The sequence below is a fragment of the Folsomia candida genome, unplaced genomic scaffold (assembly GCF_002217175.1).
Source record: "Folsomia candida strain VU population unplaced genomic scaffold, ASM221717v1 Fcan01_Sc007, whole genome shotgun sequence".
In the NCBI taxonomy this organism is placed as follows: domain Eukaryota; kingdom Metazoa; phylum Arthropoda; class Collembola; order Entomobryomorpha; family Isotomidae; genus Folsomia; species Folsomia candida.
The window spans coordinates 614,524-638,965 of record NW_019091199.1 but is presented as its reverse complement, the minus strand read 5'-3'; the positions used below and the strand labels follow the sequence as shown (position 1 = coordinate 638,965).

Here is a 24,442-nt window from a genome sequence, read left to right as displayed (position 1 = left end):
GTAGCTCGCTGACGGCGTCGTGTTGTACACAGTTTTGATAAGGCTGTTCTTATTCACTCTTGCATGAGCTTGTTTAGAGGAAAGATGAAAAACATAGAAAAAATGTGATGTTTATTTACTTGAGCAGTTGAACCTCGATTAATTTGTATGTATGTTATCGAAAACGTTAGTTTCGCTCGCACTGGAATATGTGTCACTGCTTTTGCAAGGCTAGTGCAAAAATCTTTTCAAGGTAATGTTAAATATAGATGCACGTGCAAGAATTATCATGTACATATTACAGGAATTATATATTTATGCAAATGAAAATTATTGGAGATACAACCAACCTACTCATTTCACCTTATGCATAAAAAACTTTGTTAGTCACTACATGGGTACATAAAAATGTACTTATCCATTATATCAAGTTTGAATAAATGACCGGATATATTCAGGAGCACGTATTAAAGTCAGAATTGTCGCTGGTAACGTACAAAAGTCAATAAATTTTAAAATGCACCTGCGCCATGCATAACTATCAAATTCAAAGATTGTTGCCATATCCTATTTGAAGAAGGACTGAACCCTTTATTGATAAGTGTCCCTGTCCTGAGTATCCGCTCACAGTGCGCTCATGGACTATGGACAAGAAGAAGTGCAACATCACGATGAACTTGTATTGACTATGCAAAATGTCATCCACAATTTTTAGAGCTAATGACACAAACAAGCTATTTATTAGCATTATATATTGCACTAACTTGGCGTTGTCGCCTCTTTATTCATTAAATAGTCAAGATTAGGGTGCTGAAATTTATCTGAATGTGTCCTCCACGATTTATTGATTCTCAATAACTGTGTTAGCCTTCCCTGCGACAGGACGCGGTGGATCATCCGTGGACCATTCTGCATAATTTAAAAAGCGTCACTTTACACGCATTACTTTACATAGTGCAACAAAGATAAGTTGTACACTTACCAACATGTGATTCTTTCCCGTATAACCAATTGTCGTATTCTTCCTTGGTCATTTTTATTTTTTTCAGCCCTTCTCTCCATTCGTTCCAGGCTGCAGAATTTGATTTCTGCTTTGGCTTATTAGTTTTGGGTACGGACTTGCCTTTCTCCGGAGCTTTCCAACTCATGATCAACCAGTCAAATTAATTCACCTTTTAAATCTTTAATTTTTAATTTCGAACTTCGTCGAATGTAGTTAACACCAATAAAATGGAACAATAGTTGAGGGAGACTTAATTTTTACGAACCTCTCCATCCCATTTGTTCAACTGTAATGCCATAAGGGAATTTTCTACTTTTGTTTGAAGGTTGAGGAATTTGCTGTGTTTTCTATATCCGACAGAACATTTTGACGATTTCCTGTGCCTTACATATTCGACACTAACAATAAGCTTAAAAATCTATACACTAAAGCAGATCAGCAGATATTTCTATGTATACTTAACGATTTGGTATGCTTTGCAATAAAAAATAGAAACGCTTAGGTTGACAGCATAGGGTATTTTGCATGAAAAATTTGAGCATAAAATTATTTTCTTATATATTTCTTCATTTTATGATATTGTGATTTGCATATACGTAGATAATAACTCGTGATATTCAGGGGGAAACTCCTATATGACTATTTTAGTGTTTTTAGTAATGTTAATATGATCTCAATGTATAAAACAGACTAATCAACGTGCATATATCACATGAATTTTCACACAAAGTCTCATGTTAAGTGATGTTACGTAAAGTGCTTTCGTCCCCGACACCATTTGACAAATCATTTGTAAATTTCAAACAACAAAACATAATTCCTGGGAATTTTTGGCTTCGAGTAGCATTCAGAATTGACATTACTGGATGTCTCTGTATGTGTATTGTTACATGTCTATCGTTCAGTGAACATTAGCTAGCTCTACACGTAATCATGTTCCATAAGCTAAACGAAACCACGAATTTTAATGACCGGATCAAATTATTTTAGCCAAACATCAGAGTCAGCTACTTGCTACATATATTTTATTATTATACATGTATAAGCTTTGTTACATGGAAAGACACCCATGTCATTGAAAATTAACTATAAACATACAAGGTCCAAGTAAACCAAGCGGAGATCATGTTACATAATGAAGAATGTGTACGAGTCTGTTCATGAATGCGTAAGAACAAGAAATAAGATTGGCTTTATTATACAATCGTAAAATTGCAGGTTTAATTTTCAACGTGTTACCTCCATCAATTAATAAAAGTGACTCTGCTTAATAATTTATAAGGAAACCATTTTTTATTGAATACATTTTGAAGCAGGTATTGCATTTTCATGTCAGTATCTGTCAAAAGTATTACATACCGCTTATCTTCCCTTTGTACAAGTATTTATTTTTATTTTGCAAGCAATGAACGGGGGGAATAAAAAGACCGATAAGCCAAGTGACAAGGGGAAGGAGAAAGAAAAGCCAAAACCAAGGCCAGGAAGTTGGGAGGAATGGAAGGCCGGTTGGGGAAAATTCACAATGTCTAAGAAGGACTACAACGAATGGCTGACGGGGAAGAAGAATCAAGGTAAATAGTATGAACGGAATAATAGATACGCATATTTAAAATTATTTATTTGTATGTTGCTTTACCATATACAAAATAATAAATTGATTTTATATAAACTAAAAATTGCATAGATAAGCTCGACGAGGACGAGGCGAAAAAGTCTGCAGACGATGGTAAGTAAAGTAAGCCCGCTTTCATATAGTATGAAGTCTTGTGACTTGAATTTCCACAATTTGAACTTCAAATTTTGAAGTAATAACAATTTTAGCGGATCGTTCCCTCTGAAATTGATGTTGTATAATTTCAGAAACAGATAAACCAGTGGAGAAGCAGTATTGCCTTACTTGTGGAACCGGGGTACTAAAGAATAATGGATTGCAGTGTCGAAATCCATATTGTGTTGCAAAAACATTAAACTTTTAACTATGCTCAAAAGTTGTTTGGCACAACCATTTCTGTTCGTTGGTTAATGGAGAATGATTTTAACTTTTATGGATTATATACGTAATTAATAGGCAAACAATGTAAATGATTAAGGTGTCTCAGAGTCATAATTTTGGGTAATCAATTTTCATTTTAGTGGGATAACTCAACTAGACTGTCTTCATTTATACTAAAAATACTTATAGGTAATGCAATAAATGCGTATTTGTAATGGATTATCCTGAATTTTCTCGTAATACTTCTGACAATTCTGTGACGATTAGATCTGCGGACGGTCTTTCATTAGGATCTAACTTCCAACACTTTTGCATGATTTTGTATCTGTTTAAAATCAAAGGGGCAATTTTGATTTCATTGACGATAAAAATGTAAAGTTTCGATATCGCAAGTCTTACATCGCATCACTGGCTGAAACAGGTTTGCTGAGACGCATGCCAGCTTGGAGAGCATGGACGAAGGACTCAGACCATGACATTTCCGGAAATGGTAGGTCACCCAGTGTAAATACTTCCCACATAAATACTCCAAACGACCAAATGTCTGAATGGGTTGAAAAACTCAAGCATTTTAAAGATTCGATCGACATCCATCTGAAGGGGAGAGGTTCCTACGTCGGGAGTGGTGTTAAGTAGGAATTTCGTTAGTTTGGTTCCATGTTCGTGCGACACGTGTCAGAGAGGGAGGGATCCCACTAAATGTGTTGATGCACTTACCTCATGTTTCTTCAAGTAAATGCTATGTTCATATAGACGACGACTAAGACCGAAATCTGTAAGTTTTGCATGGTTTTCAGAGTAAAGAAGCACATTTCGTGTGGCAACATCTGCATGGATAACATTCTTTTCAGCCAAATAACTCAATCCTTTTCCGACTTGTATGCACCAATTTAGCATATTTTGCATCGAACAAGGATTATTAGGCTCAGTGGTGGTGAGTTGTAGAGAATTTGTCATAGAAAATTGAGAGTAGCCGTTTCGCCTAATGGGGCGCAACAAACTCAGATTCAGACAAGGAGCTATCAAGATTTATTTATTACTGGAAATACCCGTTCGAAATATCAATAGTTTGTTCCAAGGACCTTTTCTGCTTCCTCAAGAAGGAATCCAGACTCCCCATTGCACAATATTCTAGAAATATGTACACATGCCCTGTTGCAAAATAGAGAAATTAATGTCGGTAGAATTTCTCATGTTAAATCGGATACTGTGATGAAAGTCCAAATTCTGATACCTTTTCTCAATTGTGTGGTGTGAGCTCCTATCAAACTCACAATGTGGTCATGATGACCAAGGTAAATTAGCACCTTGAGTTCGGTGAGCAAAGATTTCAAATAAATTTTGTCCACGTTCTCCTTCACGGTTTTTACCGCAACAGCGTTCCCATTTAATGTTGCTTGTAATACGGTCCCAAACTGCCCTTCCCCAAGAACATGGTCCACATCTAAATACACGATTTCGAAGAATTAGTCAAAGTTATTGAAATTCGAATTATGCATTTATCTCACGATTAACCTTTACTCTGATTCACTTATTTACCGATCTTGAACGCAGATTTTGAGATTTCGAACTTGTCATCGTAGGGGATGCTGTCAATGTGTTGATATATTTTCGAGTATACTTCTCCAAGCTCTATGTCCGACAAAATGGTGTAATTTGTTTTGTCTGAACCTTTGTAAAAACGGAGGACTTCATCCTTGTCCAAGATTTTGTCTTTCTGGAATGCAAAAGTATTATTTACATTTTTGGTCAGTGTTAGAATAATTCAATGACCTTACCCGATTTCTCCAATAACGCCACAACCATATTGAGACGCTGGCCAGGACAATGATTACAAGTCCAGAGAGTAAATAAGGCAACAACTGCAGAATAAATTTGCTCTTTTCCCCTTCGAAAAAGTCGACCCCTTCGCACTGGACGGTGGAATTTCTAGGTCTGCAATGACCCACTTCTTGTGTCTGGGTGCACATCCCACTGCAACAGAACCCCATTGATCCAGACCATTGGCATTCATCACAGTCCGGGATACAGTTCGGATTTTCCGTTGACTCACAAGTTCCTTCTCTGGCCTGGCAGTAACCAAAGTCATCTCCTTGCATTTGGATGCACATTCCACTGCAGCAAAAGCCTAATGATCCGGATCTATGGCAGACATCACAATCTGGGATGCACTGAATTCATAATTAGACCATGATTTTCTACAAAGTTGTTTGTTGTGAGATAATTAACAAGTATTAGAATTTATGAATTTTACGTACGCTTGGCTTGGTCGAACTCCCCTCGTCGCATCCTCCTCCCATTTCCGGAGAACAATGCCCAAAATCATGTCCTCCGACCTGATTGCAGCTTTGGCTACAACAATATCCCAAACTTCCGTTCCAGTGGCATTGTCCACAATCAGCAATGCACTGAAATCATGAATAAGAAGACATGAAAAAAACTTAAAATTGGTAACAGAATAAATATCATAACAGTTTACAAAGATGAAAATCATACCGTTTTTAGTGTGTCATTCACCATGTTTAGTCAATGCTGCCAAAAAAATTCAACATAAAAATTTATGTTTGCAACTTATGTTCACCACAACTTAACATTTGTTACTAAATGTCGAATCCGATGTCATTATCACATCAAACAGAATCCAGATACGATTTATATCAACAAGGGTCACAAACATAAGTTTCTCGGAAAACCAATTTAATTATGTATTTATTTATATGACTCTGGCTGGCATTCTTTTTCTGCATATTATACTGCACATTGGCTGCTATCATTTGGATATATAATTGTTATTGCCATATATAAATATGTATACCGACCAACATGTTATTTAGCAGACTGCATCAACACAATAATGTGTTGTTAGTCTTGTTATGTGATTAATCCGCCAACTACATTTGTAAATATGTTTTGCACTCGCATAATTTAAAAATAAATGGATTAGGACTGCATTTCGGTGTCTATCGTGCTATGCATCGTGACTTAAGATTTCAATTCCGGTTATAAATATTTATTGGCAAGTATGCATTAGACATTTCTATGAATGCTAAATTTTTGCTGAACAAATGAACAGTCGAGTGCTAAGGAAAGTATTTATACACATTTGGGTAATAAAATCTGTCATCAGATCGCCAGTCATTGCTCTTGACATACTGATACTCACTATCGCTCAATTTACTCAAACCATTACGCATAATTTGTGACAAGTTATTGGCCTTTGTATGCAATAAAAAATACAACACAGACTTGATATAGCCCGAGCCAGTCAATTTTCTCGTTTTTTGCTCAATTTACAAAAGTGAAATCGTTATTGTGCATAAGTTTTCCCATACTTCTTCAATTTTCCCTGCATGCACAATTTCAGGTTTTTTTATCCATTTCAAAAAGTAGGGTAGATCATCCTGTTTGATCCCTCTGGGCACAAACGCATAAAATTCTGCGAAAAGTATTGCTGACTTCATGTTCTTTATCTGATAAGCTAACCACCTTTCCATGCTAAATTTCAGGTTTCTAAGGCATTTTATAAAATTTGGTTCTAATTTGGTTAGTAGTTCTCACTACTTAAATGGGGGTTAAATTACTCCCAACCAACCACATGCTCATCTTGGAACTTGTCCTTGTCGAGCGAAGTTTTAAGGCGTATCACAAACAGACAGACGGTCATAAAAATTCCATGAGATCAGAATAAGAGCACTTGACATAAGGCGCAAATCAATTATTAGAAATAATTCTGCTATCAATCGATAATTTATCAGTATCATTATAATTGCAGAACATTGTGTACCTACATAATTTAATTGCATAGATATGCGTAAATGCATATGTAGAGCTTATTTTCTATAGATTTCTGATATAGCATTTTCCCTGTTGATTGCCATAATTCTACACAAGCAAATTGTCACTCTTTAATTCGCGACCAGGGGTGGGTGAGGTTATGAAAGGTGCAGAGATGGATGCGAGAAATAGTATGTGCGTTGTTGGCGACAGGTTAGAGGACACGGTACATTCCACCTTCACTTGCTCATGGGAAAGATGACCATGGGAATCCTACAAGCTTTCACTTTTTCATCAGGAGTAGATTTTGATCGCATGCCGCTTTTCAAATGATAACAACAATCAGGACACTCGTACACATAATTTGCTAGTATTCTAGATATGTACACTTCATCAATGAGTAAATTAATTTCAAACTCCGTGTCCAAAATTTGAAATACTCGAGACATTTACGGATAACATATCTCCAGCGAAGTGCGTTGCAAGTCAAAAAACGCATGGTTTGGTTTATTATTCGCTTTCACTTTCCTTACTCAACTCAGTTATTCGGGACCATGTCCCGAATAAACTCCGAGAAATGGGATACGTTCCGAATCTGCGGGTTTGATTCTCTCGTCTCAAACGAGTAGATCAATAATATTTTCATCTTTTCGCTACTTTTGCCAACTCCTTATTCGATCCTACTCTCATCTTCTGCAAATTCATCTGCTGGTGCTCAACAAACTCTGAGAATCTCATAACTTGTTGTGGTTTCGAATTGTTAGGAAAAATTAAAAACAGATAATACGCCGTCATTTCCTGATTTCTTTTGTGTACGTCGTGAGTTTTTATACTTATCCAAATCATAGCACTATGATAAATACATAGATAAGTGACCTCGTAAATTAATAAACTGCACACATTAAACTGGTAACCAAGCATCCTTTAACATCTGCGTAGTCAAATTAAGCACTACGCATTGCGATATCTTTAATTAGTTTGCGTACTTTTCGGTGCAACGCTGTGATTTTGACACGGATCGAAGTCCGTTATCCAAAATATTTATAGATCTGTTTTTCGGTGCTCATCTTCAGTTGTTTCGTGCATAAAAGGAACACACAATCCAAGCTCACCACAACTCAACCTTCTTTAGTTACAGTTCGTGTGTTCATTTCGAGTTTGACACATATACGAATTGGATAGATATTGTGTATCTATGAAAATGCAAAACTATGACATTGGCCAGATGCGTGCTATTTATGTCAAGTTTTTCTACAATACCTTCACACATGACTTTGCATTAAATACTCGTCATGAGATTAAATATTAATGATAAATCTGGAAAGTGTACTACAATATTGCTATTAGTATTGCAACAGTCTTTTTTACAACATATTTTGAGCCCAATTCCGGACGAAACTACATTTTTAAGCTTGTTGGTGCTTTAGCTTCTAACAATGAGAGTACATATTCCTAGTCTTTTAGCAACTCAGGGGGTGTAATTATCAGAATGCAGCTTAAATCAATAAAACATAAATATGCTGTGACCCCAGTTTAAATTTAAAAAATGCACTTCAATTGAGACCATATAACAAAAAAATAAAAAATAATGGAGACCGATCTCGAAATGGAGAGTCCCCTCAACAACAACTACCATCCCCACTCACGACGGGGTCAAAGTGTCAAAACAACGTCGAGGTCACTGGTTGTCTCTGTCCTGGCCGGTCTGTCCCTGCCGATACTCCTCCCATCGGGACACATGCTACTCTTTGCCCACTTCTGGGGCTACGGAGACAATGAGGTTGATAAGAAGGAATGCACCTGCTCCTGTTGGGACACCGTGTTCAAAGGTTCGTAAACTCGCGACTTGTGCAAATATTCATGCGTAAGAAGAACGTCAATATTTACGTATGTTATGTTTTTGTCGGTAGGACCGTATGAATCAGGGATTGCAAAGTACAAACACGTCTACTTCAACAGTACTTCAAACACTTTTAAAATGTGGGTGACTTCTCTCCTCTTTTTCATCGCTTTGTATGAAACCGTCAAGCATTTGGTTCTGCTTCTGTACAAGCGGAGACTACGATGGTCCCTGGGCCTCTTGTTGGTATGTTTTCGGAAGCTTATCGAAGCTAACGATAAGCATTTAAATAAATAGATGATAATACATAACCGAAACTTACTTGTGTAGCTCGTGTCAATCCACTCTCATTACTACGCTTGGTGGGGGCACTGGAACTACTGGAATGGTACTAAACACGAATTGGATAATTTCAATTTATAAATGGTTTGTAAATCCTCTAAGTACATTTAATGTTAATTTCTTTGAATTTTAGACGATTTTTATCCCCAATGGTCGCACCAGCTCTTTTTCACTGTCACAGAGCTTTTCTCCAGTCTTCTCGTTTTCTCTCAGGTGGATCGACGTAAGGCCATGGAGCCCTTGCCGCTTCTGATTGTGGGGACGATAGCAATATTTCACATAACTTCCTCCACCTGGGATCAATTCTTCCTCAACGTGCTAAAATTTGGAGGAAGAATGCATCAGGTAGTTTGCTATAAAAATAAAAGCGACCTGGACACTGTACGATGACTGAATAACTGTGTTCAGTGTTGACTAATACATGTTTGTTCCAGGTACTTCGCGACATCTTACTCATGACTACAGACTGCCTCCAAGTGTTTGTCGTGTGGAGAGAATTGCGCCAGATAGCGGGGCGCAAAGGGGTCTCATTGTGTCATCTGGTTGCACAAAGGAGACATTTGGGCGTTATCGGCGTAACAACGGCTGTCATGTTTTTATACCTTGTCCTCTGCCCGTAGTTGGACAATGATTACGACGTTCGAATTTGCTTGAAAATTACAGCTGTGATATTTTTATATATATTTAGGATAAGGTTTTAGCAAGGCATTTAAGTACATATTACGTAGGTACATAAGTCTTGATCTTATTATTTTTTATTGTAAGTTATTATATAGTTGATGTAGCTATAGAGTACAAATACCAGACACTTTATGATTATTATTACTCTGTAGCGGTGCTCTTTTATAATTCATGGTGCACTTTATTACCAGTAGAATATTAGACGAAACATGAAACCCATCGTAAATACATAAGTATTGAACTTGATTGCTCGGTGCCATTATCTTACTACCATTAGAATACTGATTATCTGATAGCCAAGATTAAGAGTTTACGGAAGATATAGATATGATGACATTGAAAACATTGTCTCTTCATATTTCCAAGCTTTCATAAGTTGGTTTAAAATGTTTAGAATGTGCTGCTTCTAGTAAAATGGAGCCTAAAAGTGTGTAGGACTGCATGCATTTGTTTAATAATAACTTTTCATGTACAACTCCATATGTAAAAATAAAGGTGCGATTTGAATTGTATAAGATTAATTTTACATTATATTGTCTATGCGATCATTGCACTACGTATATAAATCTGCCCCTAGCCACTATAATGGGCTTGATGTTAAACCTAACTGCTCTGCATTTACGTATGTGTGCTTATACTTGCATGTGTGTTAGCCTCATAATTTTAATTTACATATTTACATACAAGAATTGTTATAACTTCAATGCAAATTGACCACCGCTAAATTACTGTATTTACAAAAAAAGGAATTTAAAGTTTGAAACTATATGCAACACGCTGTTCTGATTATTTAATCAACTCAATCAAGTCCCGACTTCTTTTATTATTTAACAAAAATATAGCCACACGAGTGTACACGACATTAGTCTTCAATTTCCAGCCATTCGTCCAGTAAAAAAATGTATCAATAATAATACAAAAGCATGCATACACTGCATGTAATTTTTAATACTGGTTATGTATGTGCATACTAAAAAAACACTATCTAATGCATGTGCGTGCTAGTGAATAGAAGCTTTATTTCATAAAATTTCAATATATTTTCAATCGATAGGTTCATACCCTGCGCTCATTTTATGTCATTCGACTAGCACTTCTCATAAACCAAACAAATTCCAAAATAACTCACACACGCGAGACATCTGGAAATTTCAGGTGTTCAGAATTAAAATCATGTTGGAGATGGAGACGCCAGAAAAAGTGGTGGCCTTTGCAACTCCTCGCCCCCACAATGACACCAAGCGCTTTCGTCTTCGTGCAGTTAGCCACGAAGCAGAAATTTACCATCGCTACTTTAACTCTTCTTTCGCCAGGAAACTATCATGGGTCCAAATTATGTTGGGGGCAGTTGTATCTATGGTCCAGGTAAATTTAAATATATAATTATCACTGCATTTGCTGGTATACAGGCCTATCCATCCTCTGGTTCCTTTAATTTTGATGAAATCTGTAGGTGACCATGTCCACAACTCTCCAGGTTAAACATGGCACTACAAGCTCAGCTTTTGAGAACATTAGCCTGGTCACTTGGTTTAGCTTTTTTATCCATGGCAGCGCATCCTTGACCACGTTATGGGCATCTAAAAGATCGTCCTACGCCAAACTGCATACTGGAATGGCTCTCAATATTATTGGGATTTGCACCCTTTGTGGAATATTGTATTTGCTGAGAAACATTCAGCATCCAACCTTGGTTCATGTGGACTTGAAAGAATTAGTGCACACAGTTTCTACAGAATTTCCCAGGCATATTAATGAACTTGAAAATTTGACTCATTCTCGTAAGATTAAATACGTGGAGGTTGAGACCAAGTATACATTCTTAACGTTTCTTTTAAATATAATTGCTTAACATTTAGATCCCAGTGCTCACATCATTGGCTCAAATGTATTGTCATCATTGGTTATGCTGCAGATTTTCGTTTCTATTTTTATGACGTTTATGACTGGGAGAGCCATTTGCTGTGGGAGAAGTCACGTATGTTGGAAGTTATTTTAGTTCCGCATGTAATCTAAATATGCATTTCAGGTTCGTGTGTTCATTTTTGGAATTTTTCAAATCCTTAGCTGGAGGGAAAATTTCTAGAAATGGAAGCAGTCAACAAGGACAAAGAGAACACTGATGCAATTGTTAATTTTCGCATGAGCAGAAGGGATTCTTCGGTTTCTTCTTCGCCAAATCATTCCCCTCCGCCGTACGTCCCCAGTCCACAATTTTGCGGATTGCATGAGACGAAAGAATTGTAATATATAAACGGTATTGTCATGATTAAACTGCGTGGCAACTATTAAACAAATTCAATGATACACGGCAAACAAGTAACATTTATTACCCTTGGTATAAACACATGCACAATGGTTGACGGGACAAAATAAACTTTACTAAAGCTGCGTGACTGGGGTGCACGAGTTTTTTTCTCTGCTACAAATAAATGAATTTTCAAACCAATTTTTTCAAAATTTTCCACAAAGTTCATAATCACGATGTCATTGCCATCCTCATTTGCATAAACTGGAATAACCAGATCTGATCTGATCTTTTGACATGCCAACCGTAGTTTTTCTGTCGTTGTTGGGATGATGGATAGAGCACAAGTTGAAACGACTTGAAATGAGTTACATATATTAAAAGTGATTTATTAATACGTCAGTTTTTTTCTGTGAAAAAAACTAATACCATTACATAAAATCACATGATATAATGCCAAGTGTAACAATAAACGTTAGACATTATCAGTTAGTAATAATCAAACTTGATTTATAAAAGTTTCCTCGATTTGTTAACAAAAAGTAGACGCTAATGGCACCCGAAGCCAAATAAGAACCAGCTATGTTGCACATCAACATTGATTCATTGAGCAAATCCAAAAGCTAAATAAATAAATCTCTCTAAAGCTCTCTAAATCCAGAAGCATTTAGAGAGCATAAAAGGAGGATAAAATGCGTATCACTTTGTCAAGGGCCATATCACGTTGAATGCACCAGTTCTCGTCCGATCACTGAAGTTAAGCAACGTCGGGCCCGGTTAGTACTTGGATGGGTGACCGCTTGGGAATCCCGGGTGCCCTTGGCGTACAATTTTTTTGACAATTTTTTCTTGTGGATTTGTTTACGTCATTTTAACTTTTAATTAATCATAAGTATCATTATTTATACAAGTAATTTCTTTAATACATGAATATATCTGGATGAACTAAAAGCACATTCGACTTCTGCACATATTTCCTGAACATTAATTGAGCTTGAGCTTTACTCGCTTAAATCAAACACTCAGCTTTGTACATTTTCAAAGAATATTTGTTTATACTGTTTATAATACTTTCCCGGAGCTGGATCTGTCACGCTTAGATGATAAGTCCCTCGTGTCCTGGAAACAAAATATTTCAGCTGGCATTGACATACAATTTTCTTTTGGTATATTCAATATGCACCTTTTTGAAACATTTAATCCGATTTTGACAGCAGTATTATTATCCGAACTGGGCGAACAGGTGCGACAGTTCACACTACAGTCGCAATCAGACCCTGTACACGGACATGCAAAGAAATCCCTGTGAAACGAGGCTGCAAACACTTCCCAGGCGAATAGATGACTACAAATTCCTGGTAGCGGGACTAAAGTAAGGTCCTCTCGTCCACAACCAGGTTGGATAATGCCCCCGTTCACGTAGACGTTGAGGTCTACCGTTCCTTCGTACACTTCGCCCAAGATTCCTCGATTGGTGTGGTAAACGTCGATAAATGAGGCGCCACCATTAGAAGAACGAAGACGCTGCACCATTCGGAGCGGGTAAAATGTTCGTGCTGGATCTAGGCCTGTGATTCGACCCAGATTTTGAGATACGTTGTGACCATTTTTCTCTTGAAGATAATGTGCAGTTGCACCGGCTACATGAGTCAAAGAATAAATTGCAATAAAACAAGGATGGCTTTGTTCTCTATTCTCTGACTTTCAAATTCAAACACGTACCCACATGACATCCCAAACTCATTCCTACAACATGCACATCCTGCAAGGACAAATTTCCTTGGCGTTGAAGAAAGTGGAGAAAATTGGCAACCCTCTCCCCCAAAATATTCGTGTTCCTCACGACGCTCAGGTAAAGGAACGCTGAGGTGAAGGAGTTTGCGGAAAATGTTGTTTCCCGTCCAGATAAATTGCGGTAGTCAACGATAATCACGTTATCGTTTGTAGTGGCACGATTGGCACGAATTGCTGTACAGTCAATTACAATTGAGGTGCACAATGTAGTTGGTAGTTATTAAATACTTGGAAATAGCTGAGTGAGTCGACTAATTACTGGTGTTACCTTCTATTGTTAAGTTATAAAATGGGGTTCGTGGGGAGTCATAGCCGTCAATGAGCAAAAATGTTTTGGTCCCTTGGCGAAATCCTGAGTTTGCTAAGGAATTTGTATCGTTTACCACAATTTTCTGTTGGTTCTTCCAGTCTCTGAGAAACAAAAACGTATTTCAATTACGCAGAATATGTATGCATCGAAATAAGTTGTCCTTTGTAAGATCAAATATTATAATTTATAAGTATGCAGATTACATACTTTACAAGAAAAAATTGTACGTGGTTTGGATCCCTCGTTAGACCTGAAAATATAGTCGAGCCTGATATGGTTTCATTTGAAAACGCCACTGTCACAAATTTTAAGAGTATCAAAAAGTGTATTTGTTTCATAATGGAAAGTTTTTATGAAATAGAATATTGTGTGTAAAAAATAGTATTTGGAAATTGCAAAGTATCAAGTGCAAACTGTGAGCAATTGCAAAATGAATGCATGATTTATAGGGTCCAAGTTATATTAGCGTCATGGATAACAAGCAATTAGCATATATAAGAACCTTGCTTGATCTTTTACATGCGCAAAAACTACTGGATAAAAAGAAAAACCAGTTTTGGATTAAAATAGCATACTCGCTGAACTTGGATAATACATTCATAACAAGATCGTTCATGGCTGTGAGCACTGTACTGTAATGTGTACTTACTTATTTAGTTCCTGGTAAACCTGACTGATCAAATAATATATAATGCTAAATAAGTATCGACAGAGTTCTGAAAGTACTTAAAAGTAATTCAGTTTCGGAGTTAGCATAGGTTAGTTGCATAGTATTTGCAGTTAGTATACAATTTCAGCCGTGAAATTTTCATTTATTTAAGAGATGAGAATATTCCTGAAAATGAAGCTTGTAGTCTAAATAGAACATGAATGTGTTGCATACATAGGTATACATCCTTCTATGGTTATGGTTCTGATTTTCTGGTTAGGGTTTCTAAATGCACGACTCCCGTGTAGTAGGCTTTTCGAAATTCGTTTTGTATAACTGATAAAAACCCATACAAATCCTGTGACATTAATAATCCATGCCACATAATGTACATACTTCTTGATTAATTATAAATCATATTAAATTTTAGTAACATTCCACACAAATGATACTTATAATAAATACTTGCTGGCACAAATGTATGTGCTACTGCTATGACAATTATTGTCATGTAAAAATATGAAATAATTCCTTCTCCGGATATTGGGTTTCTTCCCATGTGGACCTCCAATGATTACATGTCCCCTATTTTACTTAATAGGGCCAATAAATATTTGGGATAGGCATCCTTTTTTTGTCAATGAAATTCTAAATGACAGTTTCTTGTACGACATACGCAGAATATTACTAGACAAAATTGTAATGAGGTTGGATACATAATTTGTGGGCCCCAACAATGCAGTGCCAGTACCATAGAATTAGAGATGCACTATATATATACAGACATGTATCAGGTAGGTATCACATAGGTACATGCTTATCAACATGCTCATAATTGATCAACAATACAACAATAAAAAGCTAATAATGGTTGATAATGTAAAGCTTTGTTACTTTGCAGTGCAGTGTGATCACATATGCTTAAACATGTACACAAGCTATTCGTGTGTCGTCATAAGAACACATTTTACCTTTACCACAAGCGCAATATAATATTATGAGATTTGTTGATATTTTGCTATCACATACTAAACATCTTGCATTGCTGTTTTGTGGCGTTTTCAGCTTGCAGCATGCATCTTTATGTAAGCGTTATACGCATATGTACATATCTGCATGAGTATAAAATTGACCATCTATATAGACTCAACTTTGAATTAAAATTTGTTCCATTTGCGATGAGGAAGAAAAGTTATGTGTTTCTGTGTTAATTATTTCTTATGGTTGGGAACCAATGTGAAATAAAATATTCATGTCATATTCCATCCGCTATCCACGATGACTGTATTACAAATTGCACTGGGGTTGGTTTTGGTGAGAAATATTTTTATTGTGATTACTTCAAGGATAATTTTTATATAAATTGTGTACAATATTCCTCTTAATTTACAGGCAATTACAGCAACTAGTGGGTGCAATTTTGGCGTTGGGAATTTTGGAATAGGAAATTTCGGCGTGGGAAATGTGGGGATTGGTAACAAAGGTTTCTTGAATGCAGGCCTGCTAAATATTGGATTTGCTCAAACTGGTCTCCGGAATATAGGAGCCCTTAATTTCCTTCCGATTCCAAACACGATTAGCGTTTTTAATGTTCCTGTATCCCCAAATCTGACTCCACTGGCTGGCAGGAGGAGAAGAAGAAGATCGACATTGCATTATGAATCTTCACCGCATAAACAATTTCCCTCCAGTATCAAATTGTGAGTAGTATTTAAGTAATCAACCATTTATGTAGCTGTGTAACTTTACGTAACATTGTACAATTGTATAGAATATGTTTCCAGTTGTTCTTATAAAAATGCATCCACTACTTTTGGAAATTATTGATTTCTAATAATAAACTAAAAAGAGTTAACTGTGATTCGTTTGGAAATAGTTTATTCAAAATGTTGAGTACTTACTGTGGTAAGTAAAAAATGACATGTTTTAAGCGTTTCTGTCCATTTTGCACCAATATCATAAATAGCTTTAGGCTGTTTATAACTTTATTTGAACAAAACATGGCAAAGTTTGTCTGCATTTTACAGCTTAGCATCAGATTTACAGCATGTAATTAAAGGAGCCAAAGAGCGTGTAGTGTTGGAATTTAAATTATCTCTGACCATGACATTTTATGCTATTCTTTCATATTACTTGGCATAGTACTTAATTTTTGTGGCATACAAACATTTAATATTAACTCAGGATTAAAAATGCTGTTGTCTTGGACCTATCAAGTGATAAAAATAATCAAAATGAGTCATCAATGATATGGACTTTTTCTTAATCAGCCTTATTTGTGTGTTTCATGAGATGATGAGATATGTATCTATGTATGTGTGCATGTGTCATCTTAACAAATCTGAGCAGATAGATGTGCTCGTTGCTCATGCTTCACTGCAACATGTCCCATGGAAAAAATAACTTCTAGTTCAAAATTTGAAAGAAGAATAATAGCAGCTCTGGCCTAAAGACGCTCGACATACTTCCAAAATGTCAAGAGCGAAACTGCTGCCTACTCTGCTCGTATGGACTTTAATCTGTACGAACTTTATTGAAATCACCTCTATCGACGTAACCAAATCTACAGGCAAATACGCTTTTGACAGTGATGAGTCAGTGGTTGAAACATGTTCGGAAACTTTTTCATCGTGTTTGGATAACGCAAATTTCGACTCTAAACTGAAAATCGGAGATTCCAAAAGTGGGGTGAGCATTCTTTTAAGTTTTTGCAGTCTGACCAACCAACCTAAGATGAGAATTGTACGCATTAACCGGTCTGGAAAAATTTATTTTTTATGAAAAATTCAGCCAGATTTGATTCGTGCAAATGGATTTCCTTTGGAAGTGCACGCCGTGCCTTCCCCGACCGACGGCTATGTGACCTCGCTATACCGAATTCCGCGTGGTCGGTCGAATATCATGTTTCAAGACGGTCCCCCTAAAAAGGTTGCAATTTTCCATCATGGCATTATTGCAGATGGATTCAGTTGGGTTCTTAACTCTGTGGATAAGGCGCTAGGTGGGTTATTTGCCATTACGAAAATAATCGAAGGGAGAATATTGATTGAAACTCAAATGATATCGGCAATTTTAGCGTATCGACTTGCAGAAGAAGCAGATGTCGACGTTTGGCTTATTCACACTCGTGGAACATATTATTCTCTGGACCATACTTCGTACTCATGGACCTCGAATCAGTACTGGAATTTTAGGTTTTGCACTTGTTAATTCTATCACAAAGCTTAACGGTTTGAAACTTTTTAAGAGTGATAATACATTCTTTTTTTGCATACAGTTTTCATGAAATTGGGGTCAACGATGTTCCAGCAATTATTGACTACGTTTTATATGTCTCTGGTCAAGAAAGCCTTTATTACATATCTCACTCCATGGGATGTGCTGCATTTGTGGTGATTTTCCTGAACTTGACATAACCATAACATAATAGTTGCAATATTGTCAACAAATTGGGTATAAAATGACAAGAATTATGACCAATTGTATCAGGTCGCAATGTCTACATTTCCAGAGTATAATGCCAAAGTTAGGACATTTATTGGACTTGGTTAGTAAAGTTTATGAATTTTACAAAAATCGATTTAAATATATTTCAGCAAGCGTTGTAGTTTGTGCATCATTTTTACTTAGAATGCAGAAATAATTTGCTCTAATTACATGTGCATGCATATAATTGAAACAATGTGTTTTAAAATTACCTGATTACATATACGTTGAACATAATTATTTAAAAAAATTAATATTCTTTCAGCCCCTTCCGTTTATGTTGGTAACACCTCTGCACCATTTATAGAGCCTCTAATCCCACTCGTTCTTAAGCAGCAAGTAAGCATTTTCTAGTGGTTAATTTTCTCCAATAATAATTTTTGAAAAGAAACTCTTATCATAAACATTCAAGGAAATATATGACTCGATTCATCTATCGCAACCATTCGTAAGCCCGATTGTGATGCCGTTCATGCCCGTCGTTGGAAACATTTGTTCCAATAGATTTACAATTAATTGGATTTGCTTCGCAGTGCTGGAGACAATATTTGGATATGACTTTGAAGAGACGAATTATGTGAGTGATACTTTTGATGCGGTTTCAAATTGTCATACTTTAAATCTGCTACCCATCCGCATAAAATTATTTACTTTGCTCAGGACATGTCTGGAGAAATTATGAGGAACGCACTCAGCAGTGCCTCCATGAAATCCTTGTTTCACCTCTTCCAGCTTTGGAAGTCTGGGGACTTTCGTCAATATGACTATCAAGAGAGAAGGAATATGGAAATTTATGGGACACCCGTCCCGCCGATTTATGACCTGTCCAAAGTGACCAGCCCCGTCGTTCTCTATTGTGGCGAGGAGGACAATCTCGTCTCTTGCCATGACGTGTACAAAATGAAACAAAAACTTGCAAACGTCAAAGAGTTCAAGAAAATTAGCTGGCCAAAATTTAATCATATTGATTTCTTATTTGCTACAAACATTAATTCTTTGTTGAACAATAGGATTGTAGCGATTGTTAAAGCTGACGAATTTTATGCTCAACATGGAGAAAAATAGAACTATTTATTCTATTTCTTTTTTACATAAGCCTCATTTAAGAAGTTAATAAATTGACAACAATTGTCCAGGCCCATTTTGACCTATTTCTATTCATTGGCGGCAAGGTAACCCGAATACCGGATGGCGTGGCTGGGCTCCATTGCAAATTTTCTGCAGGAGAGCCCAGCATTTGCAAACTACCAGCTTGTGCAGGTGTGACCGCTCCGAGAAGAAGGGTACCGTCATCAGGCCAGATTGTAGTCATAGCATAAAGTTTGGTGATATCCTTGTTCGAAGTGTACCTAATTGAATAATTGAATTATGGTCACCATGTGATGCGCGTATGAAACATTCCACATTACCAAACCCCTTGGGTAACGGTGTCGTTTTGATAAGTCCATGGAACAGTAGCATAAATCGCTTCTCCGTTAATTCCCAACCACTCCCCCATTTGCAGCAATCGTTCCTGGGCAATGATGGGAATCGTACCTTCTTTAGTTGGACCAATATTGACCAGAATATTTCCTAATTTTTAATTTCACTATTACTGACAGCGAGTATATTTATATTTGCAATAATAATTATACGAAATAGGTGTCACCTCCGCAGGAGACTGTGGCGATGAGTTGGTCCACAAGTTCATGTGGGGTTAGATAATCTGAAAGCACGGCTTCCCTCCTGTGGGTCCACGCTCGCTTATCTAAACTCATGGCATTTTCCCACTTATGTGGAATTAGAACACCCGGATTGTAGCGGTCGTCAAAGTTATAAAACCCTCCGTGTTTCCCTCGCGTGTCCGAACCTGTAATTAATAAAGGTTATAGCACATAATCCTGTTTTCCTCGCTTGATGGATTGACAATAAGGTCAATTATGAATAATTGCTAACTTACCCCAGCGATCATTCACGACGACACTGTCTTTTACTGGAGATTCGTTATAAAGCCAGGCCAGAAAACCGACAGAATCCCAATATGTGTCGGGAGCCTCCCACTCGCCATCACTCCATATGACGTCAGGCTTGTATTTTGTTATCTGCAGGGAGTTTAATAAGAGTTTAATTGCCTAGTAATTAATTATTACCCGGTAGGCCATAGCTCAGTCACTATATATACATACATACATATGTATGTATGTATTGAACGTAAAATAATCATGAAATAAATAGTACTGACCACTTCTTTTAATGCAGGTATGGATTTCATCTGAGGTAGTTGACTGGTGTTCCAATTGTTTGCTTTCGGTTTATTTTATTAGTTCTGGTACAAGAGAAATGCTCACAATGTTTAATGTCGTAAAATTACCTTTATCCTGATCATACAATGGATGGAACCACTCCAGAAGGGAATAATAGATTCCAAAGTGTATGCCTGTATTCTTGACTGCGACTTCCAACTCCCCTAAAATATGAATGTTGAACATTATCGTGTAGCTTAATTTGATTCAAAATAGGAAGTCTAACCCAAAAGATCCCTTTTTGGCCCAACGGACATTGCATTCCAAGCAAATCCATAAGACGAGGGCCACATTGCAAATCCTTCGTGATGCTTCGACGTCAGTACTACGTAGCTATTAATAGGAATGGATTTAAGTGCATAGCAAATTATAAGTAATTATACAACCATTTTGTCAGTACTTTGCTCCAGACTTTTGAAATAGGTCAGCCCACTGGACTGGATCATAAAACTCCGCTGTAAACATGGGTCCGAACTCCTACAAAACGCATGTAGCATGCAATATTTACTGTAGATTTTTAAATGCCTTACGTCCTTGTAACTTTTATTTTTTGACCTCGTAAGCAAATCCAGGTTTAAAATTTTGCTTCATGTAGTTATCATGTGCTTCCGAGTTATCGCCAAGCCAACTCCACCAGAACCATTCGTTAATGTACGACGGGACGCTGTACAGGCCCCAGTGGATGAAAATGCCGACCTTGCCATCGTCAAACCATTGGGGCAATGGTCGGCTGTCGATGCTCTCCCAGTTGGGGTCATATTGGCCGCTGACCAAAAAGGGAGCCAGGAAAACAAGACTTGCAATGGTCACAAGATGAGGCTTCATTTTGTAAGTTGGTCACGACTTCTTTTGTCAAACTGGAATGGTGCATATGCGTTAAGAGACATGTTTTATTTTTAAATAATTCATCATTAAACTTTTATAATGGAAATGATGATAACAGATTAACATGTTCATATGTGACAATCACCGATAAATTGTCATTTGTGATTTTAATTACAATCACACATGAGAGTGCAGTTTAGAGAGAAATCAAGTTACAGGCTTGTCGTATAGTTTGCTGGTCAATAAAAGAACTTACTTTGACATATCATTCAATCAAAACAATGTACAGACAACAAGCACTATCTATATTTTGAGATTATCATTCAACAACAATAATGACAAATTAAGCACGATGGGATGGGATGGGACCGAACTTGAGTATTTTTGCCGAGTACATGGAATCATCATGTCCGTGACACGCTATTGAACCGATTTGGACAACTAATCTTAAAATGTAAATATATCTCGAAAAGGCATTTGATGAGTTAAAAGGTGGGCATGATCAGTAGAATGATTGACCGATGGGGGTCACCTAATCCTAAGTATTGGGGTAAATAAAAGCCAAATTTTAAATCGTCGTAGGAACATGAAATTTTAAGATGGTATAGGTTTGGATAATACCGATTCGCCGAGTTGTTGACATTTGGAGAATTTTTGCGAGAAAAGTGGAGAATATTGCCATTACAAAGTCTCTATATGATTATAAGCATTCCTCTACATGTGGCCATATCTATACGGCGAGAAGAGAAGCAACAAGGATAAATTATTATTAGTACTGTAATACCTACATCATACATGCATTTTTAGGAGATCTGTAACAAACTTGTTCGTTGTTCGACTTTCACCAAACAATTATTTAAGTATGTACATATGTTAATGGGTGGCATTGTTGTATTTTTAATTGCATGGCTGTATATTTTCTATCTAAATTGGGTGCACCCAATCAAGTAGCCAATCGATACGTATATATTCTTCACTTCATTTCCAGAAAGGAAATGAGTTTTTATGGACATTGTCGATATATTTAAATGAGTAATCGTACACTTCGCTCGCATTCTTTCTGCATGTCACGAACATGGTTGAGAATAAATAGCTAAATACATATCTCTCTCAAACTGTCCGTTTCTCTCTCTTCATTTCCAATTACTCAAAGTAATGTGGAGAAATATTCGCGATATGTCATCATTTCGTGGAGAAATTGGCTGCTACTGTAGTCCACTTGTTGGACAAACAACATAAATAATTACTCCCGACAGGCGATATTTTCTTCTAATAGATGGGGAATACAGACATGCAAGACTTTGATGAGGCAACCATTTTATTCCAGACTTCACTGCCATCAATTATACGAAGGCACATATGACATATCTACACAGACATCGAAGTTCCTCGACTGTCCTCTCTGGGTTGACATTCGGTTTGTTCTATTTCTTCTCCAAACAATAGCTTGCGTATCAGAACAGGTCAGGCGCTTTGATCTGTCACTTGCTCTTTGGTTAATAAAGAGTGACCACATACCTACATTCTGACTTTCCTCGAAATCTTTGCTGCCCTCAAAATGGGGTTAATTTCATTTCTTTGTGGAGGAGATCTGCCCACCTCCGCCTCCAATAAAATCTACTCCAACAAGTTACCATTCGCCTCCTCCGCACCAGTGAACCAAATTCTGGCCGTTGTCCGCCCATTTGGTCAATTTTGTAGAGCATTTGGCGTATTCCCCTTCTCCTTCATAACCTTGGGGGACACTATTTATCTGGAGTACAAAATGGGGCTTTGGTTCATGTGGAGCTTTCTCGTTTTCCTCGTGACCACTTGTTACATGACGTTTCAGGTCGTTTCATTCATTATTTGTATCCCACATTACACATTTCTTCAGCTCGCGGCTCAAAGTATTTGGTTCATATCGGCATTGACTCCGTATCTCGCCTCGATCTTCATGATGGTACGGGGGAAAGCAGTTGTCCTCCTGTTTGAAGAGTGGTGTTCCATTGAACGAGACCTGGAGAGGCTTTTCTGTCCCATTATGACCAAGAAACATGTTGTCCGATTCGAAGTCATTTATGCTGCAATGTCAATCGTGTCAATCGTGCTGTGTGGCTATCATGCCGCTTGCCTGCCACTGGCTCCAGTGTACCCATTCTACTATATGAAGACGTACAATGAGTGGCAACATGTGGCCTACATTCTATTTCAAGTGACCATCATTGCCTGGCTGTGGGTTGGACTAGCCACGATGGAAGGGATTTGTTGTCTCTTTTCAACGGTAATCGTTCAAACAATTGGCACGATGTTGATGGGATTGGAATTCACTTTTAATGCAATAATGGACAAGAGCGAGCACCAGCAGGTAATAGATACCAAATTATCCTTAATACATATGTACGGTTAAATGAAGGTGGTTCTTTGTCACGTCGACAGAATGACTATATTGAAACGATGGATAATGTAGCGGTCAAGAATCATCAGGAATTTATGCGTACGGCAATTCATTCCATCCTATCGAAAAGTCCGGCGTCTACCGTCCCTGCTGTAGGGGAGGGTCCGAATGAAGTAACGGGTAATCAGGATCCCTTCAATTCAGGCGACACTGAACAGAAGGTCAAGATTCACAAGGAGGACTATCTTTTGTTCGTTGTAAGGAAATTGCAAACAGTGGGTCGCCTCCAGTCTAAGATCAACTCTGTCCTTGGCCCATTGCTGCTTGTGGACGTGGCACAACTTGTCGTCTTGGCGTGTGTTCTAATTTTTCTACCTCTTCGATATGCCCACAAACTTGAAAATTTCCAGGTCGTGGTGACCTTTTTTGGCAATGGGATAGCCATCCTAGTTCGGCTCGTCCTCTTTGTTGTTTCCCTGGGAAGTGTGTACAGTAAAGGACAGGAAGTGAATGTGGCGTTGGCAAAAGCAATGATTTCCTCCCGACTGGGAACAAAATGTCAAAATCCAGTTTTGGCTCATTTGAGCGTTTACTCGTCTAATCCTATCACTTTTACAGCTTGGGACTTTTTCCCGATTACCCGAGGCACCTTATTGGCAGCATTCAGTCTTATCTCGACTTATGCTATTGTTTTTCTTCAAATCAATTTCTAAACTATGTATATACATGAAGGGAGGATTCTGATTTATTATTTATTATTACGTATTGCTTATTTGTATGCACAATGACAAATTATTGTAACTATAATTTTGTAATGACGACAAATAAATTAGAATGAAGTAATTAGTTGTAAACTAAG

General features: G+C 37.3%; 7 protein-coding genes, 2 long non-coding RNA genes and 1 other non-coding gene across 10 annotated transcripts; 7 read left to right on the top strand and 3 right to left on the bottom strand.

The window, feature by feature from the left end:
* Positions 1 to 729: 729 nt before the first annotated feature.
* LOC110852614 lies at positions 730 to 1,329 on the bottom strand. Its single transcript, XR_002548154.2, has 2 exons — positions 962 to 1,329; positions 730 to 888 (listed from the first exon to the last, which is right to left on the bottom strand). It is a non-coding gene; the product is annotated as an uncharacterized LOC110852614 (long non-coding RNA).
* A 288-nt stretch (positions 1,330 to 1,617) lies between these two features.
* On the top strand, positions 1,618 to 3,204 carry LOC110852301. The gene is made up of 4 exons (XM_022100336.2): positions 1,618 to 2,298; positions 2,386 to 2,553; positions 2,667 to 2,708; positions 2,843 to 3,204. The coding sequence occupies exons 2-4, from the start codon at positions 2,388 to 2,390 to the stop codon at positions 2,956 to 2,958; spliced, it is 324 nt and encodes a 107-aa protein (XP_021956028.1). The 5' UTR covers positions 1,618 to 2,298; positions 2,386 to 2,387; the 3' UTR covers positions 2,959 to 3,204.
* On the bottom strand, positions 3,084 to 6,027 carry LOC110852006 (vascular endothelial growth factor receptor 3). The gene is made up of 9 exons (XM_022099960.2): positions 5,472 to 6,027; positions 5,234 to 5,383; positions 4,754 to 5,146; positions 4,515 to 4,692; positions 4,210 to 4,419; positions 4,025 to 4,127; positions 3,693 to 3,957; positions 3,375 to 3,586; positions 3,084 to 3,300 (listed from the first exon to the last, which is right to left on the bottom strand). Exons 1-9 carry the CDS (start codon positions 5,493 to 5,495, stop codon positions 3,195 to 3,197), a joined length of 1,641 nt encoding a protein of 546 aa, XP_021955652.1. The 5' UTR covers positions 5,496 to 6,027; the 3' UTR covers positions 3,084 to 3,194.
* Positions 6,028 to 7,336: 1,309 nt separating this feature from the next.
* Positions 7,337 to 10,138, top strand: LOC110852464. Its single transcript, XM_022100544.2, has 5 exons — positions 7,337 to 8,578; positions 8,660 to 8,835; positions 8,920 to 8,977; positions 9,065 to 9,276; positions 9,366 to 10,138. The coding sequence occupies exons 1-5, from the start codon at positions 8,338 to 8,340 to the stop codon at positions 9,549 to 9,551; spliced, it is 873 nt and encodes a 290-aa protein (XP_021956236.1). The 5' UTR covers positions 7,337 to 8,337; the 3' UTR covers positions 9,552 to 10,138.
* Positions 10,139 to 10,684: 546 nt separating this feature from the next.
* Positions 10,685 to 12,008, top strand: LOC110852004. Its single transcript, XM_022099957.2, has 4 exons — positions 10,685 to 10,977; positions 11,066 to 11,393; positions 11,472 to 11,590; positions 11,680 to 12,008. The coding sequence occupies exons 1-4, from the start codon at positions 10,786 to 10,788 to the stop codon at positions 11,857 to 11,859; spliced, it is 819 nt and encodes a 272-aa protein (XP_021955649.1). The 5' UTR covers positions 10,685 to 10,785; the 3' UTR covers positions 11,860 to 12,008.
* A 558-nt stretch (positions 12,009 to 12,566) lies between these two features.
* On the top strand, positions 12,567 to 12,685 carry LOC118436343. The gene has a single exon (XR_004835381.1). It is a non-coding gene; the product is annotated as a 5S ribosomal RNA (ribosomal RNA).
* Positions 12,686 to 15,646: 2,961 nt separating this feature from the next.
* On the top strand, positions 15,647 to 16,474 carry LOC110852553. The gene is made up of 2 exons (XR_002548143.2): positions 15,647 to 15,927; positions 16,006 to 16,474. It is a non-coding gene; the product is annotated as an uncharacterized LOC110852553 (long non-coding RNA).
* A 509-nt stretch (positions 16,475 to 16,983) lies between these two features.
* LOC110852003 (lipase 3) lies at positions 16,984 to 19,164 on the top strand. The gene is made up of 8 exons (XM_022099956.2): positions 16,984 to 17,301; positions 17,404 to 17,614; positions 17,690 to 17,807; positions 17,891 to 18,005; positions 18,103 to 18,160; positions 18,365 to 18,438; positions 18,512 to 18,676; positions 18,760 to 19,164. Exons 1-8 carry the CDS (start codon positions 17,086 to 17,088, stop codon positions 19,162 to 19,164), a joined length of 1,362 nt encoding a protein of 453 aa, XP_021955648.1. The 5' UTR covers positions 16,984 to 17,085.
* On the bottom strand, positions 19,138 to 21,263 carry LOC110851738 (plasma alpha-L-fucosidase). Its single transcript, XM_022099629.2, has 9 exons — positions 20,937 to 21,263; positions 20,782 to 20,858; positions 20,608 to 20,714; positions 20,450 to 20,545; positions 20,321 to 20,382; positions 20,039 to 20,180; positions 19,748 to 19,948; positions 19,509 to 19,671; positions 19,138 to 19,448 (listed from the first exon to the last, which is right to left on the bottom strand). Exons 1-9 carry the CDS (start codon positions 21,204 to 21,206, stop codon positions 19,202 to 19,204), a joined length of 1,365 nt encoding a protein of 454 aa, XP_021955321.1. The 5' UTR covers positions 21,207 to 21,263; the 3' UTR covers positions 19,138 to 19,201.
* A 1,386-nt stretch (positions 21,264 to 22,649) lies between these two features.
* Positions 22,650 to 24,350, top strand: LOC118436325. Its single transcript, XM_035854139.1, has 2 exons — positions 22,650 to 23,553; positions 23,625 to 24,350. Exons 1-2 carry the CDS (start codon positions 22,765 to 22,767, stop codon positions 24,294 to 24,296), a joined length of 1,461 nt encoding a protein of 486 aa, XP_035710032.1. The 5' UTR covers positions 22,650 to 22,764; the 3' UTR covers positions 24,297 to 24,350.
* Positions 24,351 to 24,442: the final 92 nt, after the last annotated feature.

Bases quoted from the DNA above. Each gene is read 5' to 3' on its own strand.
- LOC110852301 (XM_022100336.2), top strand. From the start codon at position 2,388: ATGAACGGGGGGAATAAAAAGACCGATAAGCCAAGTGACAAGGGGAAG. The intron at 2,554-2,666 runs GTAAATAGTATG...AAAATTGCATAG, and splicing joins GACGGGGAAGAAGAATCAAG to ATAAGCTCGACGAGGACGAG. The intron at 2,709-2,842 runs GTAAGTAAAGTA...GTATAATTTCAG, and splicing joins GAAAAAGTCTGCAGACGATG to AAACAGATAAACCAGTGGAG.
- LOC110852006 (XM_022099960.2), bottom strand. From the start codon at position 5,495: ATGGTGAATGACACACTAAAAACG. The intron at 4,693-4,753 runs GTAAGGTCATTG...TTTGCATTCCAG, and splicing joins GGCGTTATTGGAGAAATCGG to AAAGACAAAATCTTGGACAA. The intron at 4,420-4,514 runs GTAAATAAGTGA...TCGTGTATTTAG, and splicing joins AAAATCTGCGTTCAAGATCG to ATGTGGACCATGTTCTTGGG.
- LOC110852464 (XM_022100544.2), top strand. From the start codon at position 8,338: ATGGAGACCGATCTCGAAATGGAGAGTCCCCTCAACAACAACTACCAT. The intron at 8,579-8,659 runs GTTCGTAAACTC...TTTTGTCGGTAG, and splicing joins TTGGGACACCGTGTTCAAAG to GACCGTATGAATCAGGGATT. The intron at 8,836-8,919 runs GTATGTTTTCGG...TTACTTGTGTAG, and splicing joins GGTCCCTGGGCCTCTTGTTG to CTCGTGTCAATCCACTCTCA.
- LOC110852004 (XM_022099957.2), top strand. From the start codon at position 10,786: ATGTTGGAGATGGAGACGCCAGAAAAAGTGGTGGCCTTTGCAACTCCT. The intron at 10,978-11,065 runs GTAAATTTAAAT...TGAAATCTGTAG, and splicing joins CAGTTGTATCTATGGTCCAG to GTGACCATGTCCACAACTCT. The intron at 11,591-11,679 runs GTATGTTGGAAG...TCAAATCCTTAG, and splicing joins TTTGCTGTGGGAGAAGTCAC to CTGGAGGGAAAATTTCTAGA.
- LOC110852003 (XM_022099956.2), top strand. From the start codon at position 17,086: ATGTCAAGAGCGAAACTGCTGCCTACTCTGCTCGTATGGACTTTAATC. The intron at 17,615-17,689 runs GTGGGTTATTTG...CGGCAATTTTAG, and splicing joins CTCTGTGGATAAGGCGCTAG to CGTATCGACTTGCAGAAGAA. The intron at 18,161-18,364 runs GTTAGTAAAGTT...ATATTCTTTCAG, and splicing joins TAGGACATTTATTGGACTTG to CCCCTTCCGTTTATGTTGGT.
- LOC110851738 (XM_022099629.2), bottom strand. From the start codon at position 21,206: ATGAAGCCTCATCTTGTGACCATTGCAAGTCTTGTTTTCCTGGCTCCC. The intron at 20,383-20,449 runs GTAATTTTACGA...ATAAACCGAAAG, and splicing joins ATTGTATGATCAGGATAAAG to CAAACAATTGGAACACCAGT. The intron at 19,672-19,747 runs GTGACACCTATT...ATTAAAAATTAG, and splicing joins CGCCACAGTCTCCTGCGGAG to GAAATATTCTGGTCAATATT.
- LOC118436325 (XM_035854139.1), top strand. From the start codon at position 22,765: ATGGGGTTAATTTCATTTCTTTGTGGAGGAGATCTGCCCACCTCCGCC. The intron at 23,554-23,624 runs GTAATAGATACC...TCACGTCGACAG, and splicing joins ACAAGAGCGAGCACCAGCAG to AATGACTATATTGAAACGAT.